The 20,320-nt window shown below is 32.3% G+C and overlaps 3 protein-coding genes across 4 annotated transcripts; 1 reads left to right on the forward strand and 2 right to left on the reverse strand.

Moving 5' to 3' along the window:
* Nucleotides 1-638: 638 nt before the first annotated feature.
* AHL1 (AT-hook motif nuclear-localized protein 1) lies at nt 639-4,478 on the reverse strand. Its single transcript, XM_048108402.2, has 5 exons — nt 3,762-4,478; nt 2,927-2,994; nt 2,557-2,688; nt 1,581-1,742; nt 639-1,247 (listed from the first exon to the last, which is right to left on the reverse strand). The coding sequence occupies exons 1-5, from the start codon at nt 4,171-4,173 to the stop codon at nt 1,023-1,025; spliced, it is 999 nt and encodes a 332-aa protein (XP_047964359.1). The 5' UTR covers nt 4,174-4,478; the 3' UTR covers nt 639-1,022.
* A 7,979-nt stretch (nt 4,479-12,457) lies between these two features.
* On the forward strand, nt 12,458-14,177 carry LOC125216110 (uncharacterized). 2 transcript variants are annotated; one of them, XM_048117735.2, is made up of 5 exons: nt 12,458-12,640; nt 12,715-12,840; nt 12,908-12,975; nt 13,059-13,258; nt 13,905-14,177. In XM_048117735.2, the coding sequence occupies exons 1-5, from the start codon at nt 12,489-12,491 to the stop codon at nt 13,974-13,976; spliced, it is 618 nt and encodes a 205-aa protein (XP_047973692.1). In that variant the 5' UTR covers nt 12,458-12,488; the 3' UTR covers nt 13,977-14,177. The 2 variants fall into 2 exon arrangements, with proteins under 2 accessions (XP_047973692.1, XP_088923963.1); XM_089067837.1 differs by having other exon boundaries at nt 12,459-12,640; nt 12,715-12,821.
* Nucleotides 14,178-15,324: 1,147 nt separating this feature from the next.
* On the reverse strand, nt 15,325-18,185 carry LOC125211265 (SNARE associated Golgi protein family). Its single transcript, XM_048110991.2, has 4 exons — nt 17,616-18,185; nt 16,411-16,647; nt 16,101-16,318; nt 15,325-15,853 (listed from the first exon to the last, which is right to left on the reverse strand). The coding sequence occupies exons 1-4, from the start codon at nt 17,850-17,852 to the stop codon at nt 15,673-15,675; spliced, it is 873 nt and encodes a 290-aa protein (XP_047966948.1). The 5' UTR covers nt 17,853-18,185; the 3' UTR covers nt 15,325-15,672.
* Between the last annotated feature and the right edge of the window lie 2,135 nt (nt 18,186-20,320).

Below are 20,320 nucleotides of genomic sequence, written 5' to 3' on the forward strand. Positions count from 1 at the left end.
GATATTGGAATATTCACATGACTCACAACTCGATAATAAATTAGAATTCGAATTATGTATCCATGCATATCGTGACGCATTACAATGGTAGTGTGACATGGGTCCACGGTCCAATCATCCAATTTGATCAATTATGGGCTAAATTAAAAACCGAGTAGAAATAAAAAAGGGCCGAATTAGTAATGCTTGGTAGAATGTCTACCATTAGATTCAGGTGAATTCAAATGAGCCTCACAATTATGGAAAGGAGTCTGACCATTTTTATTCGGCCCACACATTTATCTTCCACATATAGTATATTGATACCTATGTAACAATATAATGACACTATACTGCAATCACTATACCGCATTCAGTATACGTGTGCATTTAAATTGTTGTATTTATAGTATTATAACTCTATATCACAACTAATACAAATGCAACTTCTGACATACCATCAATATTGGAGTCTCTTCATATTTTTGGTTCGATGCAAGTACCATATTATATAGTGAACTTAAGCCAAATCATCAATAGCGAAATCACCACTAGCAAACTAGATCAGAAAAATCAATATTGAACTACTACATAGTAACTAGCAATTTCATCCCAAACCAAATTACTTGTAGAAAAGTAGTACTACTACAAGAAAAATATTAACTTGTGACTAAGTGAACAATATAAACCGAAGATAAAAATTTGTGTTAAGGCAATCACTTGCCCCAAACAATCAACCTTTTTTTTCCCACCTAAAAACAACAAGATAATGGCAACTACAGACTAAAAAGAAGAGATTCTAGACCAACACTACTACAAACGATACATGAGTTCAACTCAAAGGATAAATTGTAGTATGAAGATACAATACATGAGAAAAAAACAAGCGCAACTAAGGCACTAATTCGAAACATGAACCTTGCTCTGGAATTGGCGTACACGCCGTGGTTTAAGGCAAGCGTTTAAGAGACAAGATTCCTCAAATAGGAGCCTCCTTCAAAAGGAATACTATGCAGATGAGGTCGGTAAGAAATCAGAATCCTCTAACCGGGCAAAGTCACATTGATGTCAGTAGGCTTGTTCTTTGATTCTTGGGGCATCGAAGACCAACTATCACCACGAAACGATGGGGATGTATGGTAAGTGTCTTCCATACCTGCACTGGAGATGGGTATGGCAGCAGTAGGTATAATAGCCAAGGAGTCGGGTTTTTGTTTCTTAGTTGTCTGCTCGAGCTGGTTGCCTGCGAGAAAGCTTCCCACTACAATCTATTGCAAAACACGAGAAATCAAAATTATGGTTACATGAACAAATATTTATGTAGCTGCTAAGAAAAAGATTGCACGGTAAGTGTGCGTTTACTTTTCATAATTGATAAGATACATGATTTCTCCTATCCTAACCTTTGAAGGTTATATGAATCAAACAAAATTAGCGCAAACGACAGATATTATCGAGGGAAAAATTTATAGTTCCAATCCATCTTAGTAAAAATGGACTAGTCTACACTATTCATATCTATCTGAAGCTAATTGTCAAAAAGTAAACGCTGCCTAACGGAAATGTAAATACTAGAAATTCACTTTTCGAGCTGCTGATACCTGTACAGGACTCGCGGCTACTAATAAGCCAGCAACTCCACCTCCAACAACACGCCCATCAGGACTAGCCAAAGAAACACTCATGCCACCAGATCTGTTTCTCATTCCTCCAGTCTCCGAGGGCATGAATGAGCCAGTCAACGACAGTATCTCAAAGCGACCCTGGTCAACACAACAAATAACGATAAAAATATGTTGGTTGATGACAACTGACTAACATCTACAGGAGAAGAATAACGAGCAGGCAAGACTAGTTCAGGATAACATATCAATGCATTCCCATCTAACATAACATAAGAATGAAATGGCAAACAGAAGTTATCACTAAAGTATATCTCCTTATCTTGAAACATGTCAAAACATATGATTAAAAACAGGATGTGCTAATATATTCTCCTGCTAATAGCCTAATATATCACTGAAGTCATTAAAACCATTAATACTTTAATAATTCTATCCTCAAAATTAAACAACAAAACATCATAATCAGTTCCATGACTTTTCTAGTTCAAATCCAAGGACAAAGATAAAACAAATCATTAATCAATCTCCACTTAAGATGCGGTTCAGCTTCTGAAGACATATTTCAGAAACCGAAATTGAGAAAATCAAATAACTCTGCTTATAACCCAAATATTAGACTTCAGTTATATCTAAACATAAGCTAGATATAGAAAAATAGGACTAACATGAACTATCTCAATATCAGGTTTGACTAAACAACCATAATTTATAACCAAACAGGACAAAGCCATAAAAAGGCAGTCTGAAGAAGAAAAAAGATAAATTTTAATTATTAAAATCAGAACCTACTTCCATAGAGATGGCGTCCAAGAAACACTAGTAAAATATTCAAAATAAAAATATGCTTGGAAGAAAACACTTCACATATTAGAAATGGTTATGCATGGATAATTATGAAAGAGATATTTCACTTAGTAGAGTAAACTAAGGAAAGTTTAAACTATTGTAGTACCTCATACGTCAATGTACCACCGGAAGAATCAGGTTGACGAAGAGTTACACTTGAAATTACACCATTAGCCGAGAGAATGCATATTGCTCGGGGACCTTGCTGAGAGAACGATATGACCTTCATAGTGACATCCTGTAAACCATAAAGATACAAATGGATTGTTTGAAAATAAGCTATCAAAAAAAGCAGGAATAGGTAGATAAGACATGCAAACTTATCGCTATTTGAACAACGATCAAACTTTGGTTAAACATGAGAACATCGAAAGTAAAGAATCACAAGCAGGCACATGTACTCTAGAGAGCGGTGAGAGATAATTTGATCAATATCAACATAAAATGTCATGGAAAACATATTTATTCCCTTTTACCTCTCCAGCATTGACCGTGATAATATGAGGTGTAAAATTAGCACCAACTGAACATGAAACCCATTCACCTACAAAATCAAAAATAGCATCAATCAGCAACTAAGATATCTAGAATGTGTGCTGTCTGTAATCAATTTCCTTGCACCACCAAAAAGTCCAACATACAGTGTTTCACACAAAATAAAATCTGATGGAAAAACCACCAAAATCGAATACCATCACGTGAATTTTTACGCAACTTCTTCAGCTCAAGGCAGGTGAATGATGAATGAGTTTCATATAGATAACTACCATCAGCAGAATTTTAGCGAAAAAGGGCAGCTAAGTACCACTAATTGTTCTCATTTTCCACTAGACAAATTAATTCAGCTACAACATCCACTCCCTTGAATACCAGACACAAAAATTACAAGATAATACACCCACATTGAAGCTTCTAATAACGAATTTCAACCCTATTCCACAAAAGTGAAAAAGAAAAGAAAAAAAATCCATAAATTAAGTCCCGTGCAGCAAATGAACGCAGGTGTCAATTAATTGAAGAAGCCAACTCCAAAAGGGAAAGAAAGGGAAAGGGCTCTCTCAGTAACTTCCATAATTTCAAGATTCCCTTTTTCCCCACACTTTGAAAACCAGCCATTTCCCCCAAACCTATCACACTTGGATCAATCTCTCAACAGGCCCCACACACTTAAATTCCAAATCATCATGTGCTTAGATTTCCAGTGTCGGATTCAGACAACACAGCACACAACATAAGCCTCACAGATCGCTGCATAACATAAAACCCAACTCCATCAACATGCATGCACCACACACACACACACGCACTCACCCATACTCTCCGTCTCCATCACTGGCATCTGAACCTTGGCAGCGGAGGAGATAGAAGACCGGATTTTCCCGCGCTTTGAGACGGCCGAGAAGTCGATAACCGGAGGCGGAGCAGAGGAAGAAATCGGCTTGGGAGAGAGAGCCCCAGCAACTGACCCATCAGGGCCGTACTTCCTCGGCCTTCCCCTCTTCTTCTTCAAGATTGCAACAGTCCCAGCCACGGCCACGGCCGCTGCCGGCGGAGGCGGAGGAGGAGTTGCAGAAGCTGGAGGCGGCGGAGTCACGGCGGCGGGTGGTGGCGCTGATACAGGGGGGGTTTCGGCGGCGGTCCTGGGAGCCACATGGTAGTCCGACGGAGCATCTGATCCCACCACTGTTACTCCGCTGCCACTCAAAGTATTACTCACTTCCATTACTAAGCAAGCTGGTATCAGATTTTTTTTCCCTTCAAAATCTCATTATTTTTAAACAAGCTTTTCTTGGACTCTGATAAGCTATTAGAGAGAAAGAAAAGTTGTAAAAAAAATAAAAAAAATAAAAATTGGTTATGAGGGAGAAAATTGTTGGAGATGAAGAAGGATTTTCAGGGAGAAAGATTGGATTTTTGGAGGAAAAAACAGAGATTTGGAAGAGAAAAAGGTTTGGTGATGGGAAAAATGGGAAAATATGAGGTTTAGGAAGTTAAAAAAAAGCCAATTTAGGTTCTCTAACTTTTCTCAGATTGTCCGAATTGCAATTTAAAAATTGTTAGGAAAACATTAAATATTGGGACATTAATTGTTAATTATTTGAAGCAAGGAAATTATGTATTTTGGTTAATAAAATGGTTTGGAGTCCGGTTGGGGGAAAATTAAAATAAACAAAAAAAGAGAGAAATTAAATAAAGTAATTGTAGTTGGGAAAAGTGAAATTAGGTTGCCAAGGCATGAAGACAACCATCACTCTCTTTTAAATAAAGCGAAAAATAAGGATTATATACATTATCAATGGCTAATTTAATTAAAATACTTATGGGAACCAAATGAAGACAAAAAAGGAATATGAAAAGAAGACAAATAGGAAATATTGAAATAACTAAAACCCCAGTTGCTAATAGTCATCAATTTTAAAATCTCAGCCATATTCCAGCTCTTTTCCTTCATTATTTTGAGCCATAGTTAATTACCATAATTTTCCATAATTTATAAGATGATGAAATTATAAAAGAAAAGAGAAAGTCAATTGAGTTTATAACGGGGAATCATTTGCTAGATTGGTCTGGTCTCTCATTGGCCAATAGTAAAAAAGCATGCTTTATATATTCACAATGTACTAACGAGAACTTTAATTATCATTATTCATTTAATTTTAATTCTTTTATTTTAATTCTTTGTTATTTTACAATAATTTATAATTATATAATGTAGTAAAAATTCACAAATAATTAGACAATACCAATTTATTAATTTTTTAAAATTACACAAATTAAATATTCTATTCTAATTATGAACCGTTGCAAAAAATCGAATACCATAATCCGTATTAGGTGGTAATTTTTTATAACTTGATTAGCACATTAGTCAAAAATTGCGTTATATTTATCGAACTGGAGGGAGATTTTCAAAAAAATTATTTAAAATTTTAAAAACATTGTCAAGATAAAGAAAAATTATAATACACTAATTTAAAAGCGAAAAAAAAAGAAAATCGATAGAAAATGGATGGAAAAAAAATTGGTCTGAAAATAATGAACAAAATGCAAAAAATTAATAAAAAGGGAAGAAATTTTGAACTATACTAAGTACGATATTGGGGGAGAATCGTTTGTTGGTGAGTATTTGTGTATTTTACTTGTAAATGCGTATACTGTTAGCATGTATGGTGTATTACAACTTTGTGCGCACATATTATTTGGCGGCTTTATACAACGTGTTAATGCTCTTTTAGATTCTTCAATTTTCACGTGATAGTTTGAGCATATAATTAAGTTAGGAATATGCTAAATTAAGTGTATTTTGTTAGAGGATATATAAATTTATACTCCTAATTTCTTCACAAAAACTTATAAAAAATTAATATTAGGCACAATAAATTTGTATGAAGTTTTTAAAATTCAATTTGGATAACATAATAGGATACTTAGATCATCTTCAAATGTACTCTAAAATCTAAAAGGAGTAGGTAAATAGTCCAATGGTACTCTAAAACTTATCTCATTTTAAATTTTTTAGTACAATATATCTATTTTTAGGTTTACACTATAATAAACTCAAATCATCTTCTCATATTTTGTGAGTAAAAAAAGTAAGTGCATCGAAAATATTCTTTAAGCTTTAATTTAATATAAATAGTTAGAGTAAAATCACTACTTAACGTGATATCTACCTTCAAATTAATATAAATTTAATGTAAATAACTGATAGTGACATTATTAGTTTTAGAGTGTTGATCTTATTTCATATCCCCAACTTTTAGCATTTTTAGAAAATATCCTTAATTTTTATTTTTTACTCAAAATATTTTAACTATAACTTTCATAAAATATCTCGCTATCTAAAAGTTATTAAAAAGATGGAAAATTGATTCATCTCACTAAGTTTTAGGTTAATTTTTTTTAGCATGTTTTACCGTTCATTATAGTAGTGAATTTGAATTTCTAATCAGTCTAACTGTTGTTATACTTATACTGTACTCCTATTACATAAATTGGGGAGCTAATTTTATTTTATTGGTGTAATGCTATTTATTTTATCAAAATCTTCATTATTAAGTATCGATTTACTTAGTTGGGCTCATTCTAAGCTATATATTTTTTGTTTTTATGATATCTCACTTTAAATAACACATTTCTTAAAATAAATATATTATTGTACTATGTTATTTTATTTCCACTTAACTAATAAAATAAAATATTATATCAAATAAGTATGCTCCACTTAAAATGATACGCAGAGACTAGTTGTCATACATGATTAATCCATAAAGATCCGAGTCAGTCTTATTTGGGACAATCTTAATCAGACTGAAAAATCAAGTGAATCTATTAAATTTTTGGCCTAATTGCGTGTGCATTAATCAAGTAGAGATTTTATTTTGCTTGATATTTTTAAGTACAATCCTATAAATTTAAAGGGTTATTCAAATCGACCAACATGCTATTGGCTATATTGACATTAACACATGAGCTTGGGACTATATTAAACATATTTACTTTTATGCATTTGTCCAAATACAATAGATCATTAAATAAATGAGCGGAATTACTATTTCGCCGAAAACTACAACTTAATAAAACAAAAGCCATATTACATTTTTTCTAATACCAATAAATGTAAATCGTCTGGAATTCGCTCATTTATTTCAGAACATGCGACCTTAGTTAAACACTTAAACTCAATTAAGGATCATTTTTATGTGGAAGTAGTTTGTTGACTTATGTGTTATTTTGATTTTGCACTAAAATTTAATCTAGTTCATATCTAAACAAAATATCGAATTATACTTCTATTTCTTTTCTTACTTTAGGAATGGGAAAATGATGAAATTTGTTCTCGACAACTCTCTGTTACAAAGCAATAGATCACATTATTTATTATTCCTAAAGACATACATATACTTTTACCTTTTATTTCCACTTAATATGTACGTTATTTTGGTCTAAATATTGAAATTGAATTGTATGACTTCTATTAATTGACGCAATTTTCTCAACCAAGAATCCCTTTTTTTCACAATAAATATTCAATTATAAGATAACGAAATGGCATTTTAAAATTTGTGCTGGCCTCGACCTTAGACTTTTATGCATTCATAATAATTTAACTAATAATTAACTCATCAAATAATGGAGCAAGCCAAGCAAAAATCTAAATTGGCGTGCAATTATAATATTAACTTTTAATCTTTTGCTTTATTAATAGCAGTAAGATGCAAGCAACAATTTTAAATTTTATTTAAAGCTCATAATTAAGCAAAGTTGTACCATCTTATAAAAGCAGTAGTTTTCAAGTTTTCCCAATTATATTAAATTATTTCCATCTTACAAAAGCAGTAGTTTTCAAGTTTTCCTAATTATATTATATATTATTTTAAATGTGCAAGGTTTGTAGGGGACCACGCGTATTGACCAAGGCAGAATATGTATGGAACCCATATGCAACTCCATAAGTATGATGACACCTATATAAATAAAATAGTTAGTCCTCTCAATTAATTTATTTTATGCAACTTCTCATCAAAAACAAAATAAATAAATAAAATATAGTATTATATAGTAAAGTAGTTTTAGATAAGAACGATGCATCCTTTTTCAGAATTATTTACTGATAAAAAATTAATTTAATGAGGGTGAGTTGCATCCACACATAAATTATTTTAATATATTTCGGAACAGTCTTTCATTAATATTAATGTTATTTTAATGTTTACATCTTGTTTTTAGTTGTAGCATCTCGGAAAAATTGAACCACCAACCCACCTTCCAAATTGTATAATCATCCGAATTGAATAAAATTTGAATTATGCTTTATGCCGAATGGACGTCTAATTTCAAATTATATTGGTATCAATGCAATTCAATTGACCAGAGATTAATAGAGCTCCCATATATATTATGGGCCCTGAATTATGATATGCATCCAGGCCCAATAAACTGATTTTAGCAAGCAATGAAAAAAAAACAGATTGATGTTTATACATGAAAACAAAATACTACCTTGTGTATGGAATGATGCAAATCATGTACCTCTAAATTATTAGTTAATCACTTAATCGAGTCCTTGTAAATTGTAATGGCCGACTTCATTGGATGAATGGGAAAATACATGAGACTTTATCCATATAAAATGGAAAAGAGATTGAGTATACTCGATACCCATTAAAAGAAAGACTCACTCGATTTTACTTTGTCAAGACCTCTATAAGATTAATATACAATGAGATGGTCAATCTCACAACAACATACCGAATAAAAAAAAAACCCAATTAAAACAGAATTTTCAGTTAAAATCTAAACAAGAATACAACAGTATTTACAGATAAAAGTGGATGGATTAATCAGTAGCCATACAAGCATTTACCAAAAATCTCAATGAATAACACCAGTAAAATCCACACAGAGCTTACAACACACCAGCATGACCACCGTCACCACAATCCACGGACAGAGGTTATGATTGAACATTCACAGTCGTCCGGAAACCCAAGGGCCAAGGGGTAACCTCGACTAGAAGATTCACTTCAAACTCACGTAGGAAGAGAAAGAGGTGATCGTAGAGAGATTTCTAGTTAGAAGCAAGAGCGTTTCTCAAATAGAGAGACAAAACAAAATATAATGTGTGAGAGACACCCAGAGAGTGAGAGGGAGGTCGTTAATCACGATTCGAGTGGAGCGACAAATGGTTGACTCATCACTCTTTCCTTGTATTTAACTATATTTCTCCATCTAACTGCAATTCCTTTCTCCACCTTTTGATCGTCTCACCTATAAATTCTTCAATTCGGCTCTCTAGATTTTCATCACCATCTCCTTTTTCATCGTCGTAGTTGTCATCAGCTGACTCCTCTATTGCTACAGAGGTATCTGATTCTGCATAATCACCATCATCACTATCAACATTGCTCCTTTGCTCACCTATCGTTTCCTCATCTTCTTGATCATAAACCAAGCCATGAAAAGCCATAATCTCATAAAAATATTGCGCAGATTCCTTCTCACATTTCATAATTGTGAAGGAAATAATAATGTTAAGCACTGCAAATACGAAAATTGGGCTAGAAGAAAATCCATTAAAGTTGCCATACAAATGCAGTGAGATGAAGAACATTAGGAAAAACAGAAATATGAGAAGCCACCCAAATTTCATAACCAGGTTCTTGCACTACACGCAAATTAAAGAAAACTTGATGTTTTGGTTAAGGAGTTCATGTCCCTATTTTATAGATTACAGTTTGATTAGTCACCAAGCACTATTAGTAAAATTTCCAAGAAATTTAATTGCTTATTTTATTACTAGTATATCATTTGTAACACATCAGTTTTGGATGTAATCCACGCAAAAAGTGGAATGAAATTTCGTGGAATGGTCTGTATCGGCAAAAAGTGGATTAATTTAACTTACTAGATGACGAAACTATGTATGCGTCACCATACTTAGCTACTGTGGTTGACATTTCGAATTAATAAAAATTGACTTGTAGGGTTTATTTGGTTAAATTTATATTTATATCTTGAATCCGGATGAGTGCAACCATTTAAGTTAAATGATGCAAAATTAATTTTAAATTGAGTTAGATCCCGTCTACTCTAAAATCAAGATCACCAACACAGGATTCATACAGAATAAATTTGGTAGAATGTCAAATCTCAAGTTGCCCTAATTAAATAGTTTTAATTTAAAATTTAAAAGATGTGCTCATAGATTATTTCAACTGTATTTGCTCAGTACTTGAGATATGTAAGACAAGAGTTAATGGGCTATATATATAATAAGATAAGAATTAATGGGCCAAATTATCGGAAAGCGGAGACTACTTTTCTCGACAAATCCTGAGTTTCAATACCATTAACCACGTTTTTGAGTTTTACTACTAGTTTTTATGCCCTTTACCAAAATAACATGGAAAATGCTAAAAATGAGATTCAAAACCCATATTAAAATTAAAAAATAGTAAAAAAGAAAAACCAAACACCGAATATTTTCCTATTTTTCTTTACTTCAAGAAAAACACCATACACCACAACAATCCATAAACACTTAACATAAAAATCAATCTTTTATGTAGCCATATTTAATTTTCCCAAAGACACATGTAGTATCAGTATTTATCTGACCCCAAAACCATTTTCGTATTTATCTAAATACTTCATAGTACTAATCATACATTTATTTATAATTTCCTCTCTCACACTGTACTTGTACGGAATTTCTTTAAGTGAAAATTTATGTAAAATGGTATTTAGATTAATTGTCTCGACCAAAACATAATATTTCATTGACAAGAGTGGTTGAGATGAATAAATTTAAAATGTAAAAAACCAATTTAATATGGTCATATTAAATATATAAATGAAAATATATAGATAAAGCTACATTTCATATGTTATGATAAAGTAATTATCTATTGAATTTCGACGCTTACGTACATGTTAGTTTGTATTTCAAAATAAAACTATTTACGTTTCAAAAATAGTTTAAAAACTATCATGATCCGGGAGAAATTAATTACAGTACTAAAGAAAGCTAACATGAAAAAATGGTTGAGGGAAACATTTTTTTTTTTAAGTACATCAATTATCCTAAATGAGCAAATTTTTCTGTAACATTTCATAATATCTTTTGAGGTTCTTCAACTAAGCTAATATCAATTTTATTACTTTTTGGCTATTTCTAATATTTTCATGACCAAAGTACCCTTAAGGCCATGAAGGGCAATTCGATCTATTTACCCTCTCATTTTCATTAAAGCATGTAATTTATTTTTCTTTCTTTATTCATCCACTTTCTGCGTTCTTCTAATTTATTTGGTATTACGTTTAATAGTTTCTTATACTATTGTTATTAATATATACAATACATACCTTATTTAAGTATTATGATATTACTTTCTAGTGCTAGTTAATACTTTTACATTCTCAACTATTTACATAAATATTTTATTTTAATGAATCTCATAATTTTTTTAAACTGAAAATTTAAGTTAATCATAATATATAACATATACTACATTGAAATAAAAATTTAATATAGTAGAAAAAATATATTCACGAATAGTCAAGGGAATAGATAAGAGGGTTTTCATGATGTTATTGTAAATAGTCTAATGATAATATTAAGACGCGACATTGTGATATTAAGCAATTGATAGCAACTATTAATTTTTTATTTAATTAAACAATTATAGATTTAAATTAATTATATATTCAACGAAGGAATGCTATTGTCTTTTTTATTAAATTGATTATGATAATTTCAAATAATTTTTTTAGACTACAATTACTGCATAAGAGTAGATAAAATAAAACTGAGCTCTTTGAATTATTTAATATTTTGTATATGTTAATGAATTTTAATTTATTTTTAATTGTCAATTTTGTATTGCACTTAAAAATAACATATTCTTCAACGTATAGCTTTAATATTGAAAACTTAATATTCCATCTAATAAATTGAACTACTTATTACATATATTGTATAAGTATAAAGTTTACATATATTTATATCTTAAGTTATATCACTATTAATATTAAATATAATACAATGATTTAAAATATTACACATACGTAAAACTAAACGTAAATAATTAATAGTAATAGAATATTAATATCATTAAGATATTTTTATTTTGAAATTAAAATTAGAGAGAATATCTTTTTTCGTATATCAATTATTCCAAATTATACTTTAATAAAAATGAGAGAATAAATAGATTTAATTGCTCTCGTGGCCTTAAGGGTATTTTGATCATGAAAATATTGAAAATAGTTAAAAAATAGTTGAATTCATATTAACTTATAATTGATGGACCTCAAAATATTATAAAATGTTATGGACCAAATTAATTTGCTCATCTAGGATAGTTGATAAACTTAAAAAAGATGTTCCATCAAAATGGAATTACAAATTTGACTCATATTAAATACTAACATCTTATTAAATAAGTCACTTTATAAAATAAATTTGACTCGATTCAATGGTTCCCACTATATAGATGATTTATAGAGAGTAGTCCACTAAATTATTTAGATTGTATGGCCACTTCATCTCGCTCTTGCCTCTCCCCTGTTGATCTCTGCCTTAGCAACAATACCTCTCTCAAAAATGGCGGAAAATGTTCATTTCTTCGCAGCAAAACCGATTTGCAGCTTCTCCACAGATCCCCCAACAAAAATATCTCCAAAAAGTACTTGTGTTTCTAACCCTCATTTTTTTTAATTAGCTGATCATTAATTAATACTTAAGTCGATCATCGCGCAGGAATTTTATTGTAACGAATATTGCTACGCCGGAAGCAGCTGCAGATCTTGTTTCCTCTTCGGCCGGCGCAGATCTTCTCTCTTCTTTCTCTCTCCCCACCTTCCAAGGCATCTCTGACAATCCATGGTCAGCTCATTAAATTTATTTCACCATCGATTGGATAAATTATATTATTTGAATCCTTTGGCTGCAGGGTTGCTGGGATAGCTGGATTGATGGTGGGAGTGCCTTTCCTGATCCAGTGGCTTGTAACAGTGTCAAGTATGTTAGTCAAACATTATCAATTATACTACTTGTAGCTAGTGTTTAATTGAGTAGTTAATCTTTTTTTGTTACATCTCCAGAGGAGGTTGGGGTGGTGGCGGAGACGGTGGAGGAAATAGCTGACGCGGTAGGTAAAGTGGCGGAGGAAGTGGACAGAGCGGCGGAGGACTTGGCGGAGTCGCTGCCGGAGGGAGGGCTAAAGCAGGTTGTGAGCTTTGTTGAGGATTTGGCTGAAGAAACAGCCAAGGACGCTCAAATGGTTGAGGAGTTGATGGACAAGGTGCATTTCTTATTTCCTTTTTTTGTGCCTTCTTTTATTCTTTGAAATATCAAATTATCAATGCCATGGGAATGCCAATTACTACATCAAATGGCAATAATTGAAATATCATGATAAATATAGTATATAACCAATAAATATGGTAGTTGGGGTTGTGGGACGCGCACCTGTCACACCCTTCAATATTTGATATGGTTTCATATTAAAAATTGAATAATAATAATAATAATAATAATAATAATAATAATAATAATAATTCAAGCTAATAAATTGATTAATTTAAACTTCTTGTAGCTAAATGAATTCTATTTAGTTAATTATTATATCACTCAAAATAAATGTTTATTCATTGGAAATGGTTATTTTAATTAATATTATCTCCTCAAATAAGTAGAGGGGAACACCAGACGTGGCCACGTGGGTTGATGTTAATTTCAATTTTCTTTCTTTATAAGGAAAACCACTTCAAAGTGTTTTTATAGTACACCCTTGATTCACGAAATGACGAAAAGTACTCTCTCCGTCAATATGATTTTTAAGAAGCTGTGATTTTATAAATTTTACTATTGCATTTTTTGTCCATCCACAAAAATATGGTCCTTCTGTTTTAGTGCATAATCTCACCATATCTTTTGCGGTTGGATAGGTGGAAGAATTGGACGAGAAGTTGGAAAAAATATTGGAGAAAGAATCCAAAAAAGGCACTGAGAAAGAATGATGGGTTATTGATTGTTAGAAGAATGGATATATTGCTGCACTTTAAAAGCAACAAATAAAACGTGATGATTATACTACTCAAGTAAGAAAGGCTTTTGGAGCTTAATCGGTTTAACTATGTATCTCTCTTTTAATTTCCTATTATTTTGGTTTTCGGATACAAATATACACAATAATGTAAGTCTCTCTCTTTTTTATTTAACTTGGGTCAAATCGCCATTTATTTAAATTACAACTTACATTAAACGTACTATTTAGAAAATAAACTTACACCTACTCATGTAACTATGTAAGTGCACATAATAAAATCATAGTGTTGCCTTAATTTGTATAGTCAATCAGATACGTGCCAAACGGAGAGAGTCTCTATTGCATGGGTTTCAGTTGAGTTGCAGAAAAAATGATAGAGAAAGAGTTGGAGTGCAACTTTGTATAATATAATAATTAAATTAATATACTTCTTTCAAACCAGAGCTTTTTTTTATTCGTCATAAATTTAGAATTGAATTTTTAATATAATTAAATTAGTCTTATAAATTTAACTAGAAATCTCTTAATATTGAAACACTTCATTAACTATAACATGGAGTAGTAATTTCGTTATTCTTGTTTAAAATAGAATTAGTATAAGTAGTTTGTGACGGGATGAAATAACAAAGTGTGAATAACATGAAATAGAGGGAGTTCATTTTATTTAATATTTAATTTTTTTTATCTTAGGCCATGGCCCAGAAAAAGTGTCATAATTTAGATTCCACATCTCTTATCTTTGTCAACTATTCGATTCTGCAATTGTTTGTTCTAGTTAATTATAATTTTCATTTCGATTATTCACAATCCTCACAAAAAAAATTGTAAATAAAAAAAACAATTCGAACGAACGGGTCGCTTAAATTATTTACTATACATATCACAAAACGTCAGGAACAGTATTATATGGTTCAAACCATCAAAAGACACCTGAAAGAAAAACTAACTAAATCCACCCCTATTTAATGAGGAATCAAAGGGACCATTTCTCTTTTTTCCTTATTTAATTCCAATATTCCATCATCATTTTTCCCTTTTTTTTGGTTCTTTTTTTAAAGTCAGGCTTTCTAAGCTTTCAAAGGTAGAGAGAAAAGCTGGACAGCATCAGTGGCCTCGCAACAAATTCTACAAGGTTTATCAGCCGGAGGCCGTAAGCACCTACGTTAGCTGGAGGTTCTCATTTCTCAGCGACGGTGATGATACCTTGCACAATATATCACATCCTCTTCTCAGAAAATAAAACACAGAATGTGCCTACTCTTTCACTACAAGCATTTCTAATCAACAAATTAAGGCATGGAATTACATGAACACAGTCGTTTAATGAATTTAAACTTATGGCAAAGTGTCAATACTGACTTATAGTATTAAGTGAAGCCAAGGTAATAATAGCTTGGATGGCTTCTTGTAACATAACCCTTAAAAAGCCGAGAACGAGGACTATGTATATATACAGATCATGATGGGGAGGGTAAGGAAGGAAGCAAGAATCGATATCATCAGTTGCGGTGCCCAACTAAATCACTTTCCCCCTCCAGGCAGACGAGTCTCAAAGAATGAGGAGCCAACTTATAAACTCACCAGATGATGAAACAGTTCGTTATATGCTACGGGTGGTATATAATTGCAATAGAAAGCAATAATCTTGCCACATGTAATGTGAGGTGTTACTGCAAGACTAGCACCTCTTCCATCTGCAGTTCCTTCAGTCGCCTTTTCGCATACAATGTTACTAGCACTGTCGCTGCCGCGGTGATGGAAAAGCCAGCAATGTTGAGCAGAATCTGAGGACCTGACATAGTTTGCCGATCATCCGCAGCATCAGCTATAGTTTGTATTATAATTCCACTGCATTTAAAGTAATAACACATTAGTCTCAACTGATAAGAGCACAAAAAGAAAATTGCCTGTGTACTTTTGCATCCAAGCAACACATGAAACAAGGAAAAAAGAAGAATCCAATATAAAATACTAATAAAATATGCATCATTGCAAGCGAGAGGGTACATCCCAAATATTATTAAGAGCACACAGAAGATAAACAGAGAGAAAGATAGAGACGAAACGAGTGAGAGGAGGGAGGAAGAGAACTAACGTGTAAAGTGTAAGAAATATTTCTGGCACCATCCCAACAAGTGTCCCAGAGAAGTAAGGACCAAATTTCACATCTGTAGCTACGGCACAGTAGTTATATATGATGTAAGGGAAAGGAGAAATCCTAATGAGTGCTACAGCTCTGAACTGATTAAACAGACTTCCCTCGCCAGCCAATCTTATCACAGAAGCTCGCTTAGGATATTGCTCTAGCCATACCTACAAGTGAGGAAAAGGATGATTAAGTTTGTAACGTGTTTATGAGTATGAAACAGTAAAGAATGACAAATGATATAAATATTCATCAATACCTGGATTTTGTGGTAAAAAAGTGAACCAATGAAATACGGAAGAGAGACACCAAATATGACTCCTCCAACAACCAGTAAAAATCCATAACCATATCCGAAAGTCATCCCAGCAAGCCACATAGACGGCGAAGAAGGTAAAAGGATGGATGGGAATATTGCCAGAGAACAAAAGATTAAAAATCCTAGCTGCTTTCTGCTGAACGATTCTCTCTCCCAATTAATTAACGGGATGATCTCCTGGAAAAGTATAGATAAGACTTAGTTAAAATTGGAGCTAGAAAAGAATGAAATGACAAATAGATGCAAGGCAGTGAAAACAGTCTAGTTATATCCAGATTTCCCACTTTATCTTAGGCACAGATATTACAAGAATAATGGCAATTTGAATTGCTTATTTGAACAAATAGATTGATACACTAAAATGCATCAGCTCTAACTGATACATGGCACTAAGTTAAAACTGGAACTACTAAGAATGAAATGATAAGCAGATGCTAATACTTGAAAACAATTGAGTTACAAATAGACTTCTCACTTGAGCTCTAAGCCTCTTTTGGGCACATAAAATACAAGCGTAATGGCAATTTGAATTGCACATTAGAAAATTATCGGAGAGAGAATACAATAGAAGGATCATTCCCCAGCTTAACATCATCCTCTACTTGTGAATTCCAAAGTAACTTGTAAGCAAAAACAGAGAGCCATCATCACATCTTAGATGAGCCCATAACTTTGAATTGAACAATGTAAGTTAAGATGTAAGAAACCTAAAATGCAATGGTACATTACAATGCATCAACTTTAACTAGCACAGGAAATGGGTCAAAGTAAAGAAGAGAAAGATGGATTACACCAAATACATACACACTAGTACATCCAGTTTTTTTCAACAACAACCAATCATCATACATTATACCAACACCAATAAACTTAATAATTGCATACAAGTTAGCTTCTCCAATGATTAAAGAATGAAGGAGCAATTCTTAGACAAAAGCACCTGAATCTTCAAAGTTTATGTTCCAAATTGGTACAAAGAGCTCACAAGCACATATACCTAAATTGGGTACAAATGCTTGCAATTGCTTAATGAAATCACAGCAAAATATAGACCTAACTTATAATTGAGAAAGAAACAAATGTATGCAATCTTTTGCACATAAATCCCCAAAACAGAAACAGACCCAAATTAAGAGAAACCTAACCTTCTCCATGACGAAGGGTCCGATCCATTTCAAGAAAACCGCGAGCAAAATCCCAATAAACAAAGCCACCAGTAGAAGCTTCGCCCACCACCACAGCCACGACCACCATTGGCCTCGTCCGCCGCAAGAAGGCGAGGCCTCATTCAGGCACTGGGCCCCAGCGCCCACGCCAACCGCCAATTTCACGTAATCCACATCCATCCTAAGATCGCCGTGGCCGGCATTATTGTAAGTCATCACAAACCCGAATCAAAAACCAGTTGTGATTTTGATCAATTGGATAGAATCCCAATTATTCAGCAATGAAAAAGATGAGAATTTGGGGGCCCCACCGAGAGAGGGGGGCATTCAGGGTTTCGCAACAATAGTCAAAATATAGCCGTTTGTGAACCTTTTTTCATCTTTTGGGTTAATATAAATTGAGCTAGAAAGATGAACGAATGAATGTATTTCTGCGGTGATGGAAGAAGAGAAACAGAGGGAAAATCGGAGATTACGTGGCAAGCTTTCCTGTGTATAGTTGCGCTGACTTGCTGGTTTAGAAATTAGAATGATGAGGAAACAAGTGACCGTTTCGGTAGATGAAATGAAATTTTCACCTTTTACTTTGATTTTATTTCACTATGTACAGTTACAACTTACAAGTTTCTTTTCTTTTCTTTTTTTTTTTCTTTTTTTTTTCTTCTCATTTTTAGGTGTGTCTGTTACTTGCAAATTTTACACTTCGTCAGCAGAAGTCAGCCAAAGATTTTTGGTTTTTTCGGAATTTTGGTTATGATATTCTTGGTTCCTTTGAAGATTTTTTTTCCGGAATTGTGGTTCATTGACTTTTTTTTCTTTCAGAATTTGGTTATGATCGATTTGCTTCTTAAACTAAATCTAATTGAAAATAAAAGTTTATATATACATATTTTATAATTTGATGTATTATTTTGTAATCGTAATTTAGTAGCCCCAACAAAATTCCCTCAAGTTTATCGAAGTAATGTCTGTTGTCTGCAATCGTGAACTCACGTACTCACCTCACTAGAACTAGAGAGATAACATGAGATAACGAAAATAGGAAAATTAATCATTTAGTTGCTTTAGCTCACAAAATATGTACCACATATTGTTACAAAGTACAAAAGATAATAGCTTTCGCAAACGCAAGATACATTTCAACTATTTAACCGTTTATTCAACTAATTTCTCAACCAACTTCTGAACTACATTATATTTCTTCGGTTAGTTTCATTATCAAAGAAATCAAGTTTAAAGGGATGACAAAAGGGTGCCTAAATGGCTAAATCAATTGGTTAGATGATGTTGTAACTTGCTACGATGCGGTGGCAATTGTATATGGACACGTGGCAGTTGGAAGGCCAACTGTCCTACTAATAAGAAATCAATTATGAATAAAGGAAATTCATTTGTATATATTAATTTTAAATAAAATAAGAGGTGAATAAGTCAGTGAAAGGTGGAATTCTATCAATATTTATGGTAAAAGTGAATTGAGACTCCTATTTGCGGACAGACTAAAATGAAAAACGAGACTCCTATTAGTGGACGGAAAGTGTAAATTTCTTGATTTATTGAAATAAAAAAAATATGGATTCAATTTTGACTTCTATTGATCAGACGGATCACTTAATTTACTTTATGTTATGAATCTCATATGCACATCTACCCACTTCGAAACTGCTATAACTAAGATATACTACTATAATGATAATGGTTGTGAACCTTATTTTAATTTTAACGAAGATTGTCAACAGTCTAAACTCTATATTAAAATGACAAAAGAAATCTACTATTGCCTACATTGATACTCCCTTCGTTCCATAGCAATAGAGTCATTTTGTCATTTTGATACGTTTCATAGTAATAAAGTAATTTCTCTTTTTAGTAAAACTCAACACATTTTTTCACACCTATTTTATTGTCTCTTACTTTTTTCTCTCTTCATCTTTCTACCTTTTTTATTTTCCACTTTATTCTCCATTTACTTAATTTACCTAACATAATTTTTCTTAATCTCCGTGTCGATTACTATGGAACGGAGGGAGTACTATATTGACTATACTCCCCATCCGTTTTTCATTTTGATATGTCCTTCGTTAATTATCTTAATTTATTTTTATTGTGTTTTGATAGTGGACTACATTCTAATAATTCTTTTTATTTATATTTTATTAATATTAAAATATAAAAATTGAATTTACGTTTCATTAACTATTTTAACCTACTTTCTTTAATATGTTTTTAAATTTGTGTCAGATCAAAATAGGGCGCACATGAAGAATAATTTAATTTATAATCATATTATAAAATAGGTAGTATATCGTTATATCTGATTTCATGGGCTTCAATCCACAGTACAAATGCTCAATATTAATTTTGGCCCATGATACTATTGACAAAGCTTCGTGAAGTTTGTTTGTTTGCTTTTGTTTAAAAATTAGTAGTCCATCCATATGGCATGAGTTCCAAAAAATTATTTAGTTTTGTCAAGAATATTAAATGGATAATGTTAATGATTCTGTGTTCATGGTGCATGATCTGCAATTTGTGAATGCCTCTCCTGCCTGTCCTTTTACCACTAATGACTGGTTATGTGATTCTGGATGTACTTATCATGTGAGTCCTTTCAAGGAAGTGTTTTCTGAGCTGAAACCTGTAACTAAAACGTTTGTGTCAATAGCTGATGACAAGAAATGTGA

The sequence above is a fragment of the Salvia hispanica genome, chromosome 3 (assembly GCF_029641045.1).
Source record: "Salvia hispanica isolate PSC_SH4W2 chromosome 3, Shi_PSC_v1, whole genome shotgun sequence".
Taxonomy (NCBI): Eukaryota; Viridiplantae; Streptophyta; class Magnoliopsida; order Lamiales; family Lamiaceae; genus Salvia; species Salvia hispanica.